Source organism: Electrona antarctica, assembly GCF_951216825.1.
Source record: "Electrona antarctica genome assembly, chromosome: 13".
Lineage (NCBI taxonomy): Eukaryota > Metazoa > Chordata > Actinopteri > Myctophiformes > Myctophidae > Electrona > Electrona antarctica.
The window spans coordinates 18,918,960-18,938,005 of NC_136794.1; the positions used below are offsets into that span (position 1 = coordinate 18,918,960).

The 19,046-nt window shown below is 42.9% G+C and overlaps 1 protein-coding gene across 2 annotated transcripts; it reads right to left on the reverse strand.

The window, feature by feature from the left end:
• Window positions 1–1,803: 1,803 nt before the first annotated feature.
• ino80da (INO80 complex subunit Da) lies at window positions 1,804–14,469 on the reverse strand. 2 transcript variants are annotated; one of them, XM_079518089.1, is made up of 10 exons: window positions 14,370–14,469; window positions 11,924–12,170; window positions 11,015–11,832; window positions 10,749–10,839; window positions 10,436–10,660; window positions 9,001–9,110; window positions 8,692–8,825; window positions 8,374–8,597; window positions 6,788–6,945; window positions 1,804–6,258 (listed from the first exon to the last, which is right to left on the reverse strand). In XM_079518089.1, exons 2-10 carry the CDS (start codon window positions 12,139–12,141, stop codon window positions 5,240–5,242), a joined length of 2,997 nt encoding a protein of 998 aa, XP_079374215.1. In that variant the 5' UTR covers window positions 12,142–12,170; window positions 14,370–14,469; the 3' UTR covers window positions 1,804–5,239. The 2 variants fall into 2 exon arrangements, with proteins under 2 accessions (XP_079374215.1, XP_079374214.1); XM_079518088.1 differs by lacking the exon at window positions 14,370–14,469 and adding an exon at window positions 14,065–14,351.
• Between the last annotated feature and the right edge of the window lie 4,577 nt (window positions 14,470–19,046).

Sequence of the window (19,046 nt, forward strand, 5' to 3'; positions counted from 1 at the left end):
TACACCTAGAAACCCCATTCAAACCTATTTAGGTTCATCTTACGGTGGACATGTTTGCCTGAAAAGGAATCTTTGAAATGTTTCATCGTTTTAGAAATATAGTGCTTTCAAATTTGAGACATTTACAATGGGGCTCAATGGCAGATATTGGCACGTCAAAAAAGCACTTTCACCTAGAAACTCCATTCACACTTTTTATAATTCAGCTTTCTGTGGAGACACATGCTGGAACTTTTTACTTTGAAATGTTTTGTAGTTTCTGAGTTATTTAAGTTAAACGCCCAATGCATTCCCAATGGCAATAGCACAAACTTTGGCATGCTACTAGTCCTACATACTTACACCTAGAAACCCCATTCAAACCTATTTAGGTTCATCTTACGGTGGACATGTTTGCCTGAAAAGGAATCTTTGAAATGTTTCATCGTTTTAGAAATATAGTGCTTTCAAATTTGAGAAATTCAGAATGGGGGTCACTGGCAGATTTAGGCAAGTAAAGATTTGAGTGGGGTTTGAACTCCACAACCTCCAGATCATGCAGCCAGTGTGCTAAGTCACTGATCTACTTGCTAGCTGCCACAACACAGTCTGCTGTTCCCTTTGAGTACAACATTGATACAAAAATAAAATACAAAAAATAAAATAGGAGATTTGTCTATTGTTTCTTTTGCTGTTGTTTATCTCTAGACGTTCGAATGTTTATGAACCACAATGGAAACAAGTCTCTGGCTCTTCTGTTATTATCTATTCGGCCTTTTAAGAACAGCATGCACAGTGGCTCACTGGGTGCAGAGCCTGCCTGGGAATCAGGAGGGTGCAGGTTCAAGTCCTGGCTCTGACATAGTGTCCCAAAATCATGAAAGTATGACATAATATATTATGCCGTCCCAAACCATGGACTATAGTATGTCGTTTTTTCATGATTTTCATCTTTTTTTCAAATCCTCCAAAATCATGAAAATATGACATAATATATTATGCCGTCCCAAACCATGGACTATAGTATGTCGTTTTTTCATGATTTTCATATTTTTTTCAAATCCTTCAAAATCACGAAAAACGACATGCTATAGTATGCCGTCCGAAAAAAATTATAACTTTGGCATGCTACTAGTCCTACATACTTACACCTAGAATCCCCATTCAAACCTATTTAGGTTCATCTTACGGTGGACATCTTTGCCTGAAAAGGAATCTTTGAAATGGCAAAGCCGAAAAGCCGTACAACACAAATGTGTCAAACCATGTGACTTCCATTGGAAAAGCATTGGGGCGGCCATGACATTACATCTAGCATCCAACAATGTTGTATGCTAGATCGAAAGGTGTGAGTGAGGCCCTAGATCTCCATATATAGAGCTGACCTGTTCTGACATTCCATGTTGATCCTTTCCCACCCGTCCTTCCTGTTCTGACATTCCAAATGTTGATCTGACCTCATCAAACCCTGTACACTCAAGACACGCTCCATATATGGCCAGTACAGAATTCATTCCATATGTTGATCTGACCCCCCCCCCCCCCCCCCATGCCAAAGCGCCAGCGCTAGAGATCTCCATGTGGGACACAGACAGATAAAATGGGTGATATGACAACAGGTATAGAGGGTATGCACATCGTTCCCAAGTAGGCCGGTGGCCGACTGGCACGTACAGGTATAGTAGCCTACTAAAAAGTAATTTGACAAACTAAATACGGGTACTGTGTTTCAGTGTTACATGTGATTTCAGACACAGCCTTAGTTTTGTCAACAGCTGACTTACCATTGAGTAAAAACACAGAGCAGCTTATATCATCAGCGAATACCTCACAGCAAGTTTTATTTATACATCCAAAAACAAAGGATCAAATTTGTCACACTATATACAGATATTACATACAGTTTATACACATATTACATTTGTACACAAGAAAAATATACATAAAAATGTAAACCTTTGTATACAAAAAAATACCTTAGACAAATTAAACAAGGACCAATAACAAAGGTGACTAGATTATTAGCTCATCCTATCATCTTTAAAAACAGTAATACAGTACATTCAATGAGTATAGGAATTTTGTCAGCCATCTCTGAATTCAAGCAGTTACATGTGCCTACGAGCCCTGTTAATTTTGATCTATGTGGTTGTTGGGAGAGTAAACGGTGCAGCGACTTATCTCATGCTATGTGAATACAGCAGTAATGCCTTGCTTAGTCAAACTCAAGAAACATTCCATCCAACCAGATTTTTCTTCTTGGGGGGGGTGGGGTGGGTCTTTACATCTACAAGTGACAATGATGCATTCACCAAGAATCCCAGCTGTGTAGTTAAATTTATATACTTAATGTGTTGTCTCTTTGGAACTGAGAGAAAGAACTGGGCCTTCTCACAGCTGGAAGTGGGGTTCTGATGCAGGCTGAATACCGATAATGATGGCAGCTGTTAATGAGTGTCCAAGCAAAAAGGCAAGACAGATATGGGGGGAGGGGGGCATGGAAAACACCACCAGACTGTGCAAATCTTATGTTGAAATACAAATCTGGATTAGTTTTCTATGCAATGAAAAAAGTTATGGTACAATGCATATATTTGGACCTCATTTAATACCATCAAGAATCAAGCCGGTAGTCACAATCTAGGGGAAATGCTGATATGCTCTTGAAACAAAAAGGTTGTTGCCCCAGTCAAATTCCCAATTTTCAACAGCTGCTGAACTTACAGCAATCAAAAATATTTGTCCATCAGAATGTTAAAATCAAATGACAGCCTACACATCCAATAGAATTGAATTCATATTGATTAGCGATTAAAACAAGAGACATCCAGATGGTGCACAGGTAAAATCCCCGAACACCACCATAGACTAGTGTTCAATTACTCCACGGTGCCTCCGGCTTGGCCGGGCAATGTCCATGAGTGGGAAGCTGGTATTATAGGGGATGGGCAATCTTTGTCACTGCACTAGTAGCAACTCCTCCAGGTTGGTCATGGTGCCTGTTTAGCAGGGAGGAGTGTTCCTCTTCACTTTCAGGTGAAAAGTGGCTGGCGACTCCATGTGCATTGGAGAAGTGGTTGTGTACACCCTCCCAAGACCAACAAGTAGGGGTTGGCAGTGACAGGGACTATATGTACCAAGGGGGGATTGGCAATGACTAAATTGGGGAGAAAATGGAGAAAAACAAGAGATGCGTTCCACAAAATACAAGTTCCACTGAATACTTTGCAAATAACAATTTCAATCCATTTCTACTCAATAATTCACCAATGAACCCCAATGTAGAGATTGCTAATCTATATACTTAATACTCAACAATATCTGAGAATCTGTCAAATTCTAATAACATATCAAAACTTATGGTTCTACTGACGTTTGAGTAATTATGGAGTCTGTGAGGTTAGGCAGAAACTGCTTTTTTTTAAACAGCCAACATAGGAATCCAGGTAACAGTGCATCATTGACCTTAAAATACAACTGATAATGTATCTGTAGAGAAACGCAGACAGTGCTATACCTCAAAAAGTTAATACCATGGTGTCACACTATCACAGACAGCTGACAGAGGGCACAATCGTGTATGTCCATATACCAAGTCACCGTATCCAAAAACACCACTAAACGTTCTCTCATTCAGTGGGTAGGATGGCCATCATTTCACAAGGTGGCTTTCATTCTGCAATTGGCCTCCCGATAGTGATAACCCGTTTTGTGACCTGGTACACGGAGACGAGACAAGAGAGCAACCGCTGAGTGAACAACAGATCACCTGGATTTGGCCACTGTTGAAAACCCAGTAACCCACTCAGTATAACCTAGGAGAAGTTGGTCTGGCCATGTCAGTGGTCTGTATGAATCTCAAGTTCGTCATAAAAGAAAAAGAAAATAGCCAAGATTATTAAGAGCATATCGTTGCTGTCCGGAAAAAAACACCTAACTCCATTTGAGTTAGTTTTTTTCATAAATCAATGCTATTGAACACAAAGGGTGTTCAATAGCATTGGTTATAAAAAAAATATTGATCCAATGTAAAGTATTAAAAAGTGCTCCAGCAAAAACCTCCCAACTCCATTGGATCCTCCTCAAACTATCTGCCAAACCAGCTACCTCCACCCATTTAGCCATCTTAGTTTTTTTCATAAATCAGTACTATTGAACACCCTTTATGTCTGCGTGTTGGTTAAAAAACAATTTTGAACCAATGAAAAGTATTAAAAAGCGCTTTCAACAAAACCCTCCTTACTCCAGCTGGATGTTTTTTCATTTCCTGAAAAATTAACATTTTGGAGTTAGGTGGTTTCTTCCAGCAGCAGATATGTTTTATGACACGGTTAAGACAGGCCCAAACATATTCCTGGTCCACATCAGTCTGGATTACATAGTGAGCTACATTTAAGTGGCGACCAATACAATACCTTACGATACAAGAGTATGTCCATGTGTTTATTGCTTTTGAGTAGCCCGGTTTACGTTCCAGTTCCTACTATGCCACCCATGTGGAGAACCACAACCAATGGTGAGGTCAGAGTTCTTGCGTCTGAGCAAACCAATAAAAGAGCATATATATATATACAATATAAAAACAGATGTTTAAAAGCAGTTTGGTAACTTCTCCATTTCTATTAAATAAGAGTGGATCTCATGATTCCATTTCATGATAACAAAATAAATTGAAACATAATGGGTCACAAGTTCTCACAACCTGTACCCTCTTGTCTTTCATAGGGTGATTGAAGCAGTGTATGACACATTTGGAAGAAAGAAAAAAAAAAACCTTAATGATCGTATGAGCAAGGAAGGATATAGTGGATCAATAGACAAAATGTAACTGGCCAAACAAATAAAACGGACCATGATTGAGGCTTCCGTCAATAAATTCTTGAGCACTGATTTTGTCATCATGATGGGAATAATCTCGTCTAAGGTCCTTCCAACAATGGTAATCAGTTCAATCTACTATCTCCACCACCATGTCTGCCTAACCATCACCCCCTACTGGTGAAACCACAGGACAGCGCAAACTGGTGGACTCGCACAGACTCAAACTTCCTTCAGGGAGACCAACTCGCTACACAAAATAAAACTATTAAAATAGCAAGGAAACTATGAGGTTGTGCAAAATTAGATCAAAAATAGTGCACCATTACCACATTGCACACATGTAGCAGATGAAGAAAGGTGGGTCTGTCAGAAGCCACATGACTGTATGCTAAGTGAATATGAGTCCACTGAGTAACCTGCAGCCTATATACCTCTGCTCTCAGTTACTTTGCGGGAAGGGGGGTATGGCGCTGTTGGCACTTGCAGCAGTGGCACTCGCTATTGAGAACCCAGTGGGAGGCGCTGTAGAGCTGTGACTGGGCTGCACATCTTTCGGGATGCCGCTGTGGGAGGCCAACTGATGGCCGAAGGCCGCGCTGAACTGAGGGAGCTGCTGCTTGGGCTGCGCCGAGGTCAGAAGGTCATGTGAAGAAGAGGGCGAGGGGGCAGGTGGTGTAGTCAAGCCCGTCAGGCCACTCTGGGGCATCGCTGAGAGGGCAGCCATGGGCTGAAGGGTCACTGAGTGTGTGGTGGAAGGGGGAGTGGACAGGGAGGTCGTTATGAGGTGACTCTCTGGTCCTATGAGGTTGCCAAACTGTGTGGGATCAGTGAGGGGGAGAGGGAGGTGGTTCCATGAGGAGCGCGGTGGTCCCGGCACCCCACTAAGAGGGACTTCCAGCAGGAGAGGCGTGTCTGTCTGAAAGGAGCTAGCATGCGGGGACGATATGTGGTCACTGTATGGGGATGGCACATGTTCACTACTGTAGTGGCTGCCTTGTGGAGATGATGTGGGCACGTCTGACTTGGCCAGGGCGTGGGGGGCGTGTGTCCTGGAAAATGTTGTTTCTGTCATGGGGCTCTGTGTGAGCATGTTGGTGGAGGGAGCAACCGTAGAGGAAGTGGCCAGGCTGGGCCCGGAAGCTCGGGCCTGATTAGAGGGCTGAGATGGGGGCGAATGATGGGGGAAATGACCCCCAGCCGAATGCAGAAGGTTGTCCTCCAGCTCTAAGCTGGTAAAGTTCTCTGTGGGGATGCGGCCATTCAGCAGGTCACCCATGCCCCCGGTCTGAACCGTCCCGGGAAACACAGCCATGGTTCGGTGGTCCACACCTTCAGACGAGGCCAAGTCCCCCATGGAAGTCAAGCACACCAACGAGTCTGGATAAGAACCCATGGCCTGCAGCGCACGCACCAGCTCTTCAGCTTCTTCTGTAGTAGGCAGCAGGTCCCCATTCTTACCTACACATGCACAAATATAGAGTACAATATAAACTGAATGAAATTGCAACCTTATGTAACAATTTTGTAAATACTCTTGCAACATTCAGTACAACAGGCAGTGTGTTCTACTAGTCCTTTTTGCGCGGTGCCAACCGCTCCAACGTTTGGCTGTGTGTGTGTGTGTATGTATGTCTGTCCACCCCTTGACGTCATGTGGCATTCAAGTCAATGGCAAAATAAACGTGTGCTGTGTATGTTTGGCGATAACAGTCCAACAGCCACTTGTCATGTCTGCAATGAGTGTTTCGAGAGGCTTCAACAAGCCCTATGTATGCAAGAACTTATTTTACTACTCAATTTCATGTTCGATAAATTGAGTGGTCCGTGAAACTGCGATTTTTATATTATTTGTGTGAATACTACAGAGCAACAGTCAAGTCTGGTATGTGACGTATTCCGACAATATATTTCTGATCCTAATCCAATTGCCAGACATAATGGCCCAAGTGCACAGGTGAAAACTATAAAGACGTGTAATGGTTGGCACCTTCAAACAAGTCAAAGTCCTGCAGATCATCTGGAAGCCTTGGTAACACATCAGAGAAGTCCTCCTGGTTCAGCTCGAGGTCATTTGGAATGTCTGCCATGTCATTGGTGATGTCATCAGGAAGCTCATCTGTGCTCAAGTCAGGGGTTGAAGGGCTCCTGGTGGGCAGAGAATTACGTCGAAATTAAAAATGAGCACTCAACCTGTTAATGTCAACTCATAATGGCTCATAATGAAATAAAAAGCTCATAACGTAATAAACTGATAATGTAATAAATCATGAGAGCTTAATGTAATAATGCGTTACATAAAGAACCTATGTAGCCGCTCATAATGTAATAGAATATTACTCATAGTTGAAAAAAGTATTACATCCATCGTAATAATCAGTATCATGGTCAGTATGCTCTAGTCCAGAATCCAGACCATAGTTCTGAACTGATACCGACCATGATACTGATACTAATTGTTGCCGTTATTAGATTATGAGTTGCTACATAAGGTTCTTAATGTCACACATTACTACATCATGCAAATACATTTCATATATTACAAAGCATAGACCACATTTCCAAAAAGTTACCAAAAAGTATAGGCTGAAACCATTTTTTTGGCCTATCCTCTTACAGAAAAGGAGAAAAACTGTCAAAAGGGAAATAAAAAACAAGAGACGGCATTTTACATACGATATAACAAATACATTATTTGTGCAGTTCCTTTTATGATTTTTTGTAGTCGTTTATCATCTTGCTTTTAAGTAATCTTTCAATTTTAAAGTCCACTATTCTCCGAATGTGAGATTTTTTGCACTCATGATCTTATGACATGGGGCTATTACATAATGAGATTTTATTACATTTAGGTCATAACATTCTGAACCGTTATGAGCCAATATTACATTTTTAGTTGTTACAATGTATCAACCACAGAACCTCATTGTTAAAGTAAGTTTCATACATTGTCGACTGTCAAGCTTTTCTCTACTATCCGTCTTGCATGCAGTCAGCGTTTGCGAAGGCAGCTGTTGCGAAGGCTTTCACTTAGAGTTCCATATATGGGATAACCCATAGTCCCATATATGGAGACAACAGCGATATCCAGCGCTGACATCAGATTAATGTAGAAACTCCAAAGATGGATATAGACAGTGGTGACATCATCGTAACACTAGACTTGCACAGCATAAAAGGCGGCTCCCATGGCTTCTAAACCTGAGATTCCAGGCAACGCACGCGGTATCTCCAACAGGTCAACATATACGAATCACGGTATCTGGCTTTACAACCCATATACCTTGAATGGCTTGTATTACCTTGGGTACGAGTCTTCTAGATGAGACAGAATAACTGGCTAATGGCTAAGCAACTCGTAGAGCATTGAAGTAGAGGTTTCCACATCCCGGTTAAGTTCGTATCGAACACCACTGTAGCGGGTCCTAACGAAATAATCAGCACTGGTTCGAGCTATTTTACAGCAGCACTCACTTCTAAATGGAATCCTTCTCACGTCACGTTGTACATTTTCAGATCTATATACTGTACAGGCTTGGTGGGGTGTTTGGGATAGGCAGACTGCTGAACACAAACCTGATGCTGGCCTGTGAAGGCATGGCTAGGCTGGTGGAAGGCATCCCCAGATTTCCCTGGGGCAATGCTGGAGGGATGGGCTTCTGGGGTCTCCGCGGCCCTCTTCTCCTCTTCTTCTTGTGTTTTTTGGTGAGTGCCGGAGGTTTGGTCTTTTTACGTGGCTTACGCTGCTGCTGTTGCTGGTGCTGCACTCTTCTATTACCGTCCCCGCGCAGGAAGTTGTCCTGTGAGGAACATGTGAACAAATATTTGAGTTACGAAGAGGAAAAGAAATAAAGAACAAAACCTTTTGTGAAATTAACAGTGCAGCACGTTCACCATCTTTTTGGCATGCTCTTCGCAGAGTGGCGTCTGGTGTGTGATGTCAAACACAGGGATAGAACACTGCTGACCATCGGCAAATTTGGCTGTGCAACTGGAGAAAAGCTGTTGAGAGCGATTCAACAGGATGTCTGTACAGAATTATAAAGGAAATACTATCACACTGAGAGCGACGATCATCACACCTCTTCTCAAAAAGAGAGAACACTGTAGTGTGGTCTAGAAGATCACTATGCAGATCTCACACAAATGTATCGTAAATGAGTAACTGCAGTGTGCGGGTAGTGGAAGCTGAGCAAAGGATACGCTGAAAGCAGTGTCGGGTGAAGGGCAGAGCCGTGTTGCTGCAGGTCTGGCCCTTGGTGCTGCCAGTGCAGATCCCCGTCTCTGCGTCCTGCTGCCCTGTTGGAATCACACTAAAGAGAGAGACAGACTGTAGCTGAGCAAACGGCAACCAGAGCACCAGTCAATCTGAAAGGAAATTCATACTGTTGCTCAATGAAAATTATGCATTTTCAACAAAATGTGCTCAAGTGAGAATTTGTCATTTTTGTCAGCCCAACACTGCAGATGAGCATCTGCCTTGTGAGTATAAAAACAGCCTTGAGCCTTGCATCAGTACTGTGCAATGGGTGTCAGTACATTTTGTACGTTACAACAAAGACAGGAGCGTTGCTTAACTAGCGTTGTCATCTACACACTGCTGCCCTGATTTATCAAGCTTGCACAGACCGAAAAACTGTTGTATCAGTATGCGGAGATCACCGGCACTTTCAGAATTTATCAATGTATTGTCACTTTGACTCGAGGGTACGATCAGGTCTCCAGGTTGTGTATACAATTCCATCATAGACATGCACTGATATCCGACAGACATTTAAACATTATGCAGCAGCCAATAATGACTTAAAATGGTATAACCGAACATTTAACATACTAGTTGTAATTACGGGGTTAATGGGTGACATAATTACAAGCTTTTAAAATCAAGCTATTAAAAACAATCTCTCATATAAAGTTGGATGCTTAATTCACCCATTTAAACAGGAGTTTAAAGCTTTAAGTTATTCAGATATCTCGACATTTGGCTCTATTAAGACCTACAGCATAAGCGCTTGCGGGGGGGTTTTCATTTTGCAAACAGCAATGTAAACATCTCCAGGGCATATCAGTACTGGGTGAAATTGATATTCAAAACGCATTCCAATCATAAGTAAATTTTGGTGTGATTTGTGTAGTTGGACAAAGATTACTCCCACTTAATAGGCTGTATGAAAGTCCCACTCGCAAGCAATGCAGGAGTGCATGTTCCACACAGTGCCAAACATACAGTATGCAGAGCCGGGCCGCGGTGGAATGTCAGGCTTCACTAGGATCAAGGGGGGTCTCAACTGTCTGTACATGAGTGCTATACCAGGTGAAGTGTCAGACATCTGGCCTGTGTGGTTGTTGTGCACAATATTGCTTTAATATTATTGCATTAACAAGGTGCAATTGGATGTTCGGGGGGAGCAGTCCAAGGCAAGCAGTGGATATCACAGAGTCCCAAGTCGGGCTGGATGACAGAGGGAAAGGAATTTTATCACTTCTGAAATTATGTCTGGCAAGTAGGCTTAACAGACTGCAGACTACGCTGGTTTCTACATTCCAGTGATAAAGGAGGGCCTGTGACTCCATTCATGCATCACCTTTTTCTGATTGCACGCTTGAACGCTTTTAAACTGGTTATTATTCAGGATACCTTGAGGCCGTCTGAGAGACACAGCGTAGCTCCTGGATCAACTGCCCAGCACAGTCAGGGTCCTTACTGGCAGCATGTAGCAGGGCTTTGCGGAAGGCATAGCGGTATCTCTTCTGGCGCATGCTTGCCCTCTCCTGTCTGCACATGTGCTTGTATTTCTCTCGGAGGTACGAGCAAAGCCTGAGCAACCGCGTTCTCCGAGACGAATCACCTTCCTCTTCCAACCTATTTATTTAAACAATTAATAGCAGTCATTACATGTACTATAACATTGGAAATGCATGCTGTAGTGTGAGTATTGAGTCACACTAACCCATACTGCTGTCTCCAAGAGCTCTGAAAAGGCAGCTCTCTCTCTACTTCCTCTTCATCGTCTTCAGCACTGTCCTCCGACCAGTCCAGTCCTGGAAGAGAGCTTGTTAGAGCAGCCCATCTATCTCAGCAGCTTCCTACTACAACAGCTACATCGAAAGAACCTTACTCAGTCAGTCCTTCAAGAGACTTGCAAATCAGTACGAATAAATACAAAAAAATTATGAATAGTATTAAATTGTTGGTAAATGTGGGGAGAGGAGGCACCTAGATGTGGGAAGAGGTCTCCATGATCCTGATGTCTCTTGGCGCAGAGCTGAACCAGATGCTGCAACCTGGCGAGGGAGGCAGCTGGCGGTGAGAAGGCAGCTGGCCGCATGACCACCACATGCCGCTGAGTACTACTAGCACTGTCCCTGCAGCTAGAGGGCAAGTGAGTGGCAGTGACATGGGGCTTTCTGCTGAGCGATGGTCCGGGGGGCTGTGCTAGACTTGGCACTGCACTGGTGGGCAGCCCTGGAGGCAGAAAGGTAGGTGTCTGAGGTGGTACTGCATTGCATAATAAACCCTGCTGTTGTCCAGTGAGGACATAAGAGGGCACGTTGGAGTGCTGGGGGGTCTGGAGAAGTCCTGACTGCTGACGGGAGAGGTGCGTGTTGAGTGGTGAGGCGGGGTGGTGATGGACTCGGGGAACAGGAGAGGGGCTAAAGTGCTCTGGAGGTGGTTGGAAGAGGTCAGTGTCATGGTGGAGTTTCTGGTTGAGTGTCAGACGACCCTGCAGTTTCTTCTTCACGGCGATGCCCTTCCGAGGAGTACCTGCCTCCTCCCCGTCTGTGTCATCCTCATAAAAGGCAAAAGGGTCCAGGAGTTCCCCATCTTGAAGGGGTAACAGGCGTGTACAAGGGGGAGAGGGCGGAAGCTCATCCAGACCGTTGGGTGCTTTCAGAGCCAGAGAGGGTACAGTTATGTTAAGTGCCACTGACTCTAGGTGAGGTCGTGAACGCATTTCCTCCAAAGCATCATGCTTCTTTTTTCTCTCCTTCTTGGGGATAAAGCCCAGAACTTGTAGGTGACTGTTACAGTATCTGTGGGTGGGGGGGGACAGGGACATACTTTTTAACATACTTATATCAAAATTGTGAACAGAAAAGCTCAGAGATACAGACAAACACTCACCTGCGGTCCTCAGACTTGGGGATGGGATTGGTACATCGCTGGCTATTGTACTTGGCAACATATTCACATTGCTTGAAGGGGGCAGTCTTATCCTCCAGAACATGTCGGATACAGAAAGCATAGCCATTTAGTCTGCGCTGTTTGCAGAGCTTAGGGCTGTATGAGCACAATGGCTTATTGTCCACCTCCGAGAAGTGTATGTGTTTGCCTTCATACATCACGTGACTCTTGTCCTTGAGAACATCAGCTGATGGGATAAAGGTTGGGAAAACTGAGAATTACACAAAAACTTGTCATACAGGAGATGACCCTTCAAGCACCTACAATCAAAACAACATGCAGAGAGTAATGCTAACTCCCCTCTACAATAGAAATCCATTCATCTAAATACTTAATACTGGGATTGAGACAGAATGAACATACAATAATCATTATAATTCTGGGTCATAAATCACTCAAGATAGTCAAAATGTGTTACTAATGTGAATGTGTTTGATTTTACGTGTGTGAAAAATCAAATGTGCTTGTGCATTGCAAAAAAATATATATAATTTGTCACAGTCAGTAAACTCATTGAGAAGTCTATGGACGATTGAATGATAACTGTTCTAGTATGCACTAATTGAATGCCAGTCTTAGCAGGCTATATAGGGCAAAAGTTGGTCTTTGTAAACTCTGCCATGAATCATGATTAACAAAAAAATAGAGTATTCAGTTCAGACTATTCACCCATCAGCTGTCACAATCTCAAAAACAGAGAATAATGTAATGCTTGTATTGGGAATGTGATATACATTATTCAGCAACCATTTAGTTAACTCCATAGACTATAAACCAATAGATACTATTGGTAGTAAAAGTCAGTAAATCACATGACAGATGGCTGCTATAGTGCAGCAGAGAACGTTTTAAGAAGCACAACTATAAGCCGACTATTATAACAATGTTTAGACAAAAGTAAAAAATAGAATAAAATAACTAAAACAACAAAAAGGACATGCCAACTACTCATATTCCAGCTTGATAATGAACTAGTTATTCAAATCAGATGCTACAGAATTAATACCTGAACCCGTTACCAACGAGTAAGGGGTTAGCTGGCTAGTTGGGCAGTAAATCTGTTGATTTATTTTACTGGTTAGTTGCCATAAGTTAGTGGTTAACACGTGATGAACATGCAAGGAAGTATTAGCTATCCATCACCTGCAACAGCAAAACGGACAGCTTTAGCTGGCTGCTTAGAAGTGGCTAGTTTGCTAAACATTAACACTGGTACGATTGTATACTAGACATGATAATTGTGTATTTTTCCACATATTTTAACTTTTAAGTGTAGGTTATTTTTTGGAACACTCGTATAATATAAGGTACATGTAACCAAATAACCCATTAGAGCCTTAACAGCTAGCTAACCGATACTAGCTACCGATGTCAACTTGTTAACATTAATATGAAGTATAAACAATAGACGCGTAAACATACAATATACCATATTAATATACCAATTACCAGGTGTGTGTGTATATATCTCTAACCTGCTCTGCAGCTCTAACAATGCAAATGTAACAATGCGAGCCAGACAGGAACAGGTGACAGAATGTTAACTTCAGAGCTAGCTGCCAAAGCTAAAAACACAAAATTTTGTAGGCGGTAGCTAGCCAGGAAACGGAAACATAAGCAAAAGGCTAGCGTTACAAGTCTACTTTCAGTTGAAATGGACGTCTAAAACCAGTGTATTGGAAAAGTAATACCACCAACTGTATGACTTTATCAAATAAGACCTAATTAAAACATTAAACGTGTTAGCCACACAGTTCTAGACAAAGGGCCTGCAGCGGAGGCTTGAGGCCTGTCTAAAAGAGGCCTTCCAAAAAAAACACCAGTCGATCTCAATTACTAGCAGTTACTACTATTTATTATAGTATTAGGTAGCTGCACGACATACACCCACCATATAAATCAACGTATCTACACCTGTCGAATATAACCGCAGTATTTACATTGGTCTTCAGCTATTAAAAAATAAACGTCAAGGATAGGCCTCTGGTCAGGGGGCTAGAGTAGACAACGCTGCCCACGGTCAACCTCACGAGACAGGCCGTGTGAAAATAGAGTCCCAGGATGTAAACGGCTCGGCTTACCTTCAATTGGTATGAGCTGTGTACGGTATTCACTCCAGATAGACGGCTCAAATGTCTATTAGAATCAGCTAGGCTATTTGTGCATCGATATTCGATATTGTAAGATACTAGCAGTGATCTTCATCGAACCCAGTATATCTTGAAATAAAGATGCATGTAAATATAGAATATCCACAGCAAACATTAGCAAGTTGGGGAGGCTGCTGAGGATTTTTTTTGTTAGGTCCACAGCAGACTCCTCACAGCACCACTACAGGCACTGCGGGGACATGACAACAGTCCGCTGAACAACAACAAACTCCTACCATATTGGAAATTCAACTTTGTAAAAAAGCAACAGCACTGTTACAAGTGCAATGTAATCCATTCTTCTCGTGGGCATGATGACATTGTGGTTGAACGACAACACTGTTTCCATTGTGGACATTACGATGATTAGGTAATTGTTGTTGTAGGACAAAACGTCAGCCCAGGGAAATGTTAATCTGTGACATCCACCTGGATCACCCGCTATCATCTTCATGAATGAGTTATCAACCCTGACGGACTGTTGCCGACTGGTGCTCATTGCTGATGGAACATGTGCCAATCACACAGGAGCTGGAACACAACAGAACTGTACATAATATTAATTAAATGTGATATTCATATTTCACAGAAAATTATATATATAATTATATATATATATATATATAAATCTTTTTTTTCTATTATTTCTGTGAAATATGAATATCACATTTGCAGAAAGGACACAAGAAAGCTGCGGAATGCGTCCTAATTTTGTATTCATGGAATCACTTATTTAAGTTTTATAGTTGTAGACATAACATATTATAGTTAACTACAGTATTGCTATGCCATGTCTTGACCTGGCTATTCCAAACATCTCAATCATATGAATGTTCAGACTATATCAACAGCATTACCATTATGAAGGACCTGAGTATCCTCAGGAGGAACAGCTTGTTCTGCCCCTTCCAGTAGAGGGCCTCAGTGTTCTCAGACCAGTCCAGTTTATTATCTCCGCCAGGCTGGACAGATAGATTTACTATGTTTTCACCCCTGTCTGTCTGTCTGTCTGTCTGTCTGTCTGTCTGTCTGTCTGTCTGTCTGTCTGTCTGTCTGTCTGTCTGTCTGTCTGTCTGTCTGTCCCGCCCGCCCGCCTGCCTGCCTGCCCGCCTGCCTGCCGGCCAGACAGACAATAGAAATGTACATGGAAGGTGAGGGGCTGAGAGTCTTACCACCAAGCAGAGTGTGCTTTCATTACATTAAAACCTTTGGTGAGTAGCAAATCATATTCTTTATTTTTTACTAAAGTCTAGAGACTGAGCTTCCGGCTGCAAATACACTAGACAGGAACGCCCAAAAACGTCAGGAATTTTCTATGGCTGCCAATGCAACTTGGTCCAATCCTTAATCACATACGGACAAACATCTATGCCGATGCTATCTAACTTGCGGAGGTAGCGTGCCTTGTCCACGGGCAACAGATCTTTCAACGTATGGCATTGCAAATACGTTTGATTATCGCTACTCTGCTCAATATTGTTTTGAAAATGCCGCAAATTGCATTGCAGTGAACGAGCGAAAATCACAACTTCCCCCGTTTGTGGGCGGAGTCACAGTTTGAGGCGCCGTGGTGTCAGTGTATACATTTGGACACATCATCAGCCTCCTCCAGGCGACCCGATCAAGGCTGATCAGACCCCGACCTGTGTCCAAGTGGCATGCTACAGCCCCCACTGTCTCCTGCGAGACAGTCAATAGGGAAGATGGCTGATGAGATGTTGACGACACTAAGAGGCTCCTAGCACTGTGCATGGGCATCCGGGCCTGGCTGGCTCCTCCTTTGTCTGACCAGAAGTGCAGATCCTTCTGTGCGGTCCAATGCTAAACGAAATGCCAGAAGAGTCACATAGCGTTAAGGAGAACTCCTTATCGCTATGGACTAGAGCTATGCTGGACTGATCGGTGTGAAACTTTATATGCACACTGCCAATAGACGGTGCCCACCATTAGCCCAATAAGCGACCACTTCCATAGGACCCGACCATTTCCACCTGCCATTTTGTCTTTTCTCCAAAGCCTATCCAAGTAATATGATACAAATCTGGAGTTATGTGATCAAGATGGCAGATTTTCTCTGATTCCATTCTGATTGGCTATGATTGAGCAAAAAACGTGTCAAAAACGTTCATAAATCATTAACTGATCCGATCTGCCCCAAATATTAATCACACATTGAGGGTCCTCTAAAGAATGACGAGCAAAAAGCAATCATACTTTTGTTTGCCTGTAATTACATTCATTAAAATTAGAACGTGACCTATTTCCTTCGAAAATGGCATATGTCTTCAAAGCAACATCCAATCATCTACAATATGTTGAGGGGCACCTCCAAAAGCCCTTTCAATTCTGGGCAGCAGCTTCCTTTTGTTCTGAAAGGGCACCTACAGACGGCTGCAATTCGAAACTGGCCCCTGTAAAACCGGAATCCCTCAAACACGAACGCAAGGACAACACAAGAGACGGTCGCGGCCACACAGCCAACTCAAGGTATGGCCACTGAGCCGACTTGGGGACCCAACGCAAGGACAACACAAGAGACGGTCACGGCCACACAGCCAACTCAAGGTACGGCCACGGAGCCGACTTGGGGACCCAACACAAGGACAACACAAGAGACGGTCACGGCCACACAGCCAACTCAAGGTACGGCCACGGAGCCGACTTGGGGACCCAACGCAGCTCCTCCAAGGAAAACAAACAAATGAACGGAGCTGAACGTGAATCCCCCCCACCGCCCACCCCTTTTCTTCCCTCACTGTATATGTTTCTTTTCCCTTTTTACCTCCTTTATGATGAATTCCTGTTCTGTCTATATAGAAGTGTCTATTTGTACGTCTCTAAATGCTTTTGATGATTTGAACACGGTGGACCCTATTGGAAACAAGTGTAATGCTTAATTGGGTCGTCCACTCACAGTTAACAGCCTTTGTATTGAGTTTGTGCTTGAAATTCTTGTAATTCTGCAAACTGTTAATAAATTCTTCAATCAATCAATCAATGCCACAACTGACACAGGCCTGGGTAAGCAACCCGGCCTGGCAGAGATCTGCCCTATAATGAGCACACTTTTCCACTTGTTCATGTGTACAGCAACTTGTAGGAATCTACCATCTCCCCCTCGAATAGTGATTGGAGTTGGGTAGTCTCTCAAGCAAGACCTGAAAGTGGCAAATGGAAGCTGTCATTTCCATTCACAAAAATATCCTTTTGAATTTCCATTCCTGCTATAAGCACAACCAAGATATAACTAATTGATTTACAAGTAGGATTTATTTACAAGACTGCAAAGATTAAATGGAAGTGGGAAGAGTTTCTGCACACAATGACCTTCCGTATTTGTAAATGCTGTATAACTTCTGAGACATAGGCCCGGGTCCATGTAGAAGAAATCACAGCTTCCCTGATATTTCTACCTCTCTTAAAATGAAATCTCTGGGCCATTAGCACAATATTAAATATGGATCACAGCTTAACATGTTACGTGTTCCTGTTTTCTGATCATTCTTTAGACACTGGTCTCTTCTCGTCGATAGGCACTTTTATTCATAATAACATAACATCATTTGCATATACAAATCACACCCGTGTGAAGTGAGGGGCGCTCTTATCATCGCACATCGCATACATTATCTCATTCCGGCCCATCAGAATTTGAGTCCTCACCTTCGTCTTCAATGTGTGTTACACAATTTTTGTGTTTACACAAACACTCAAAATTGTCCATTCATTGTCCACTCTCTGCCGCCCGTGTTAGGACAATGTTCGTGTTTACACACACACACACACACACACACACACACACACACACACACACACCAAAAGCTGGAGTCGGACATAGGAAAAAGTAACCAAAAACATCACACCTGTGTGAAGTGAGGGGCACTCTTATCATCATACATCATAATACGTCATCTCATCCCGGCCAATTAGAATTTGCGTCCTCACCTGTGTCTTCAATGTTTGTGTTTACACAATGTTTGTATTTACACAAACTCAAAGCTGGCCATTCATTGTTAAAGGCATTTAATGTTTGTTTTGGGACAATGACGTATAACTGGCAATTCATTATCAATGGCATACAATGTTTGTGTTTACACACCCTCAAAGCTGGACATAGGAGGGGCTAGCACCCCTCAACAATATTTGACTTTAAGGTAGGTTTGGTGTTAATAAAAAAATCACACCCGTGTGAACTGAGTGGTGCAGTGACGTCACACACTAACCATAGCAACCATGCTCACCTGTACGTGGGGCCACCTACTGTAGAGTCAGCAACTATAGGATCTACAGTAGCCTACAATAGAACAAAAACATCACAATCACTACTAGGTTTGCTCCAGTAACACATTGCCAGCTACAGTAGGTGGAGTCTGCATATTCAAAAGTCACCTGTCCCAGTTGCCAGATAAACCATATACCCCCCACAAGATTGAGCAGTGAAAACTGCTCAATCTTTGACCAATACATAAATTAATAGAGCATAGCAAGGTGCCCACTGTATTATTTTAATCAAACAGCATGCTGTTTGATTAATGTGCCAAGTCATGTGCCAAGTCATTGGCTGCGCCATGTCATGTGCTAGTGTGACTTCCAGTTTCAACAAAAGGCACCCCCTTTCTTAAAATAGTTGTCACTTGCTGGTTGTGAATTAAAAATCACACTCGTGTGAAGTGAGGGGCTCTTATCATCATACATTACATTCCGTGCTCAGCCAATCAAATGTAATTCCGGCCAATCACTTTTGGCGTCTTCACTTTTCTGCCCTCACTTTTATCCTCAATATGTAATTTGCTCAGACAATCAAATCATCGCTATGGGGTGATCAGCCAATCATCAGCCAATGTTTGTGTTTACAACTTCACACAAACCCTCAAAGCTGGACATAGGATTGACAGGGCACCGCAGTAGCTCAC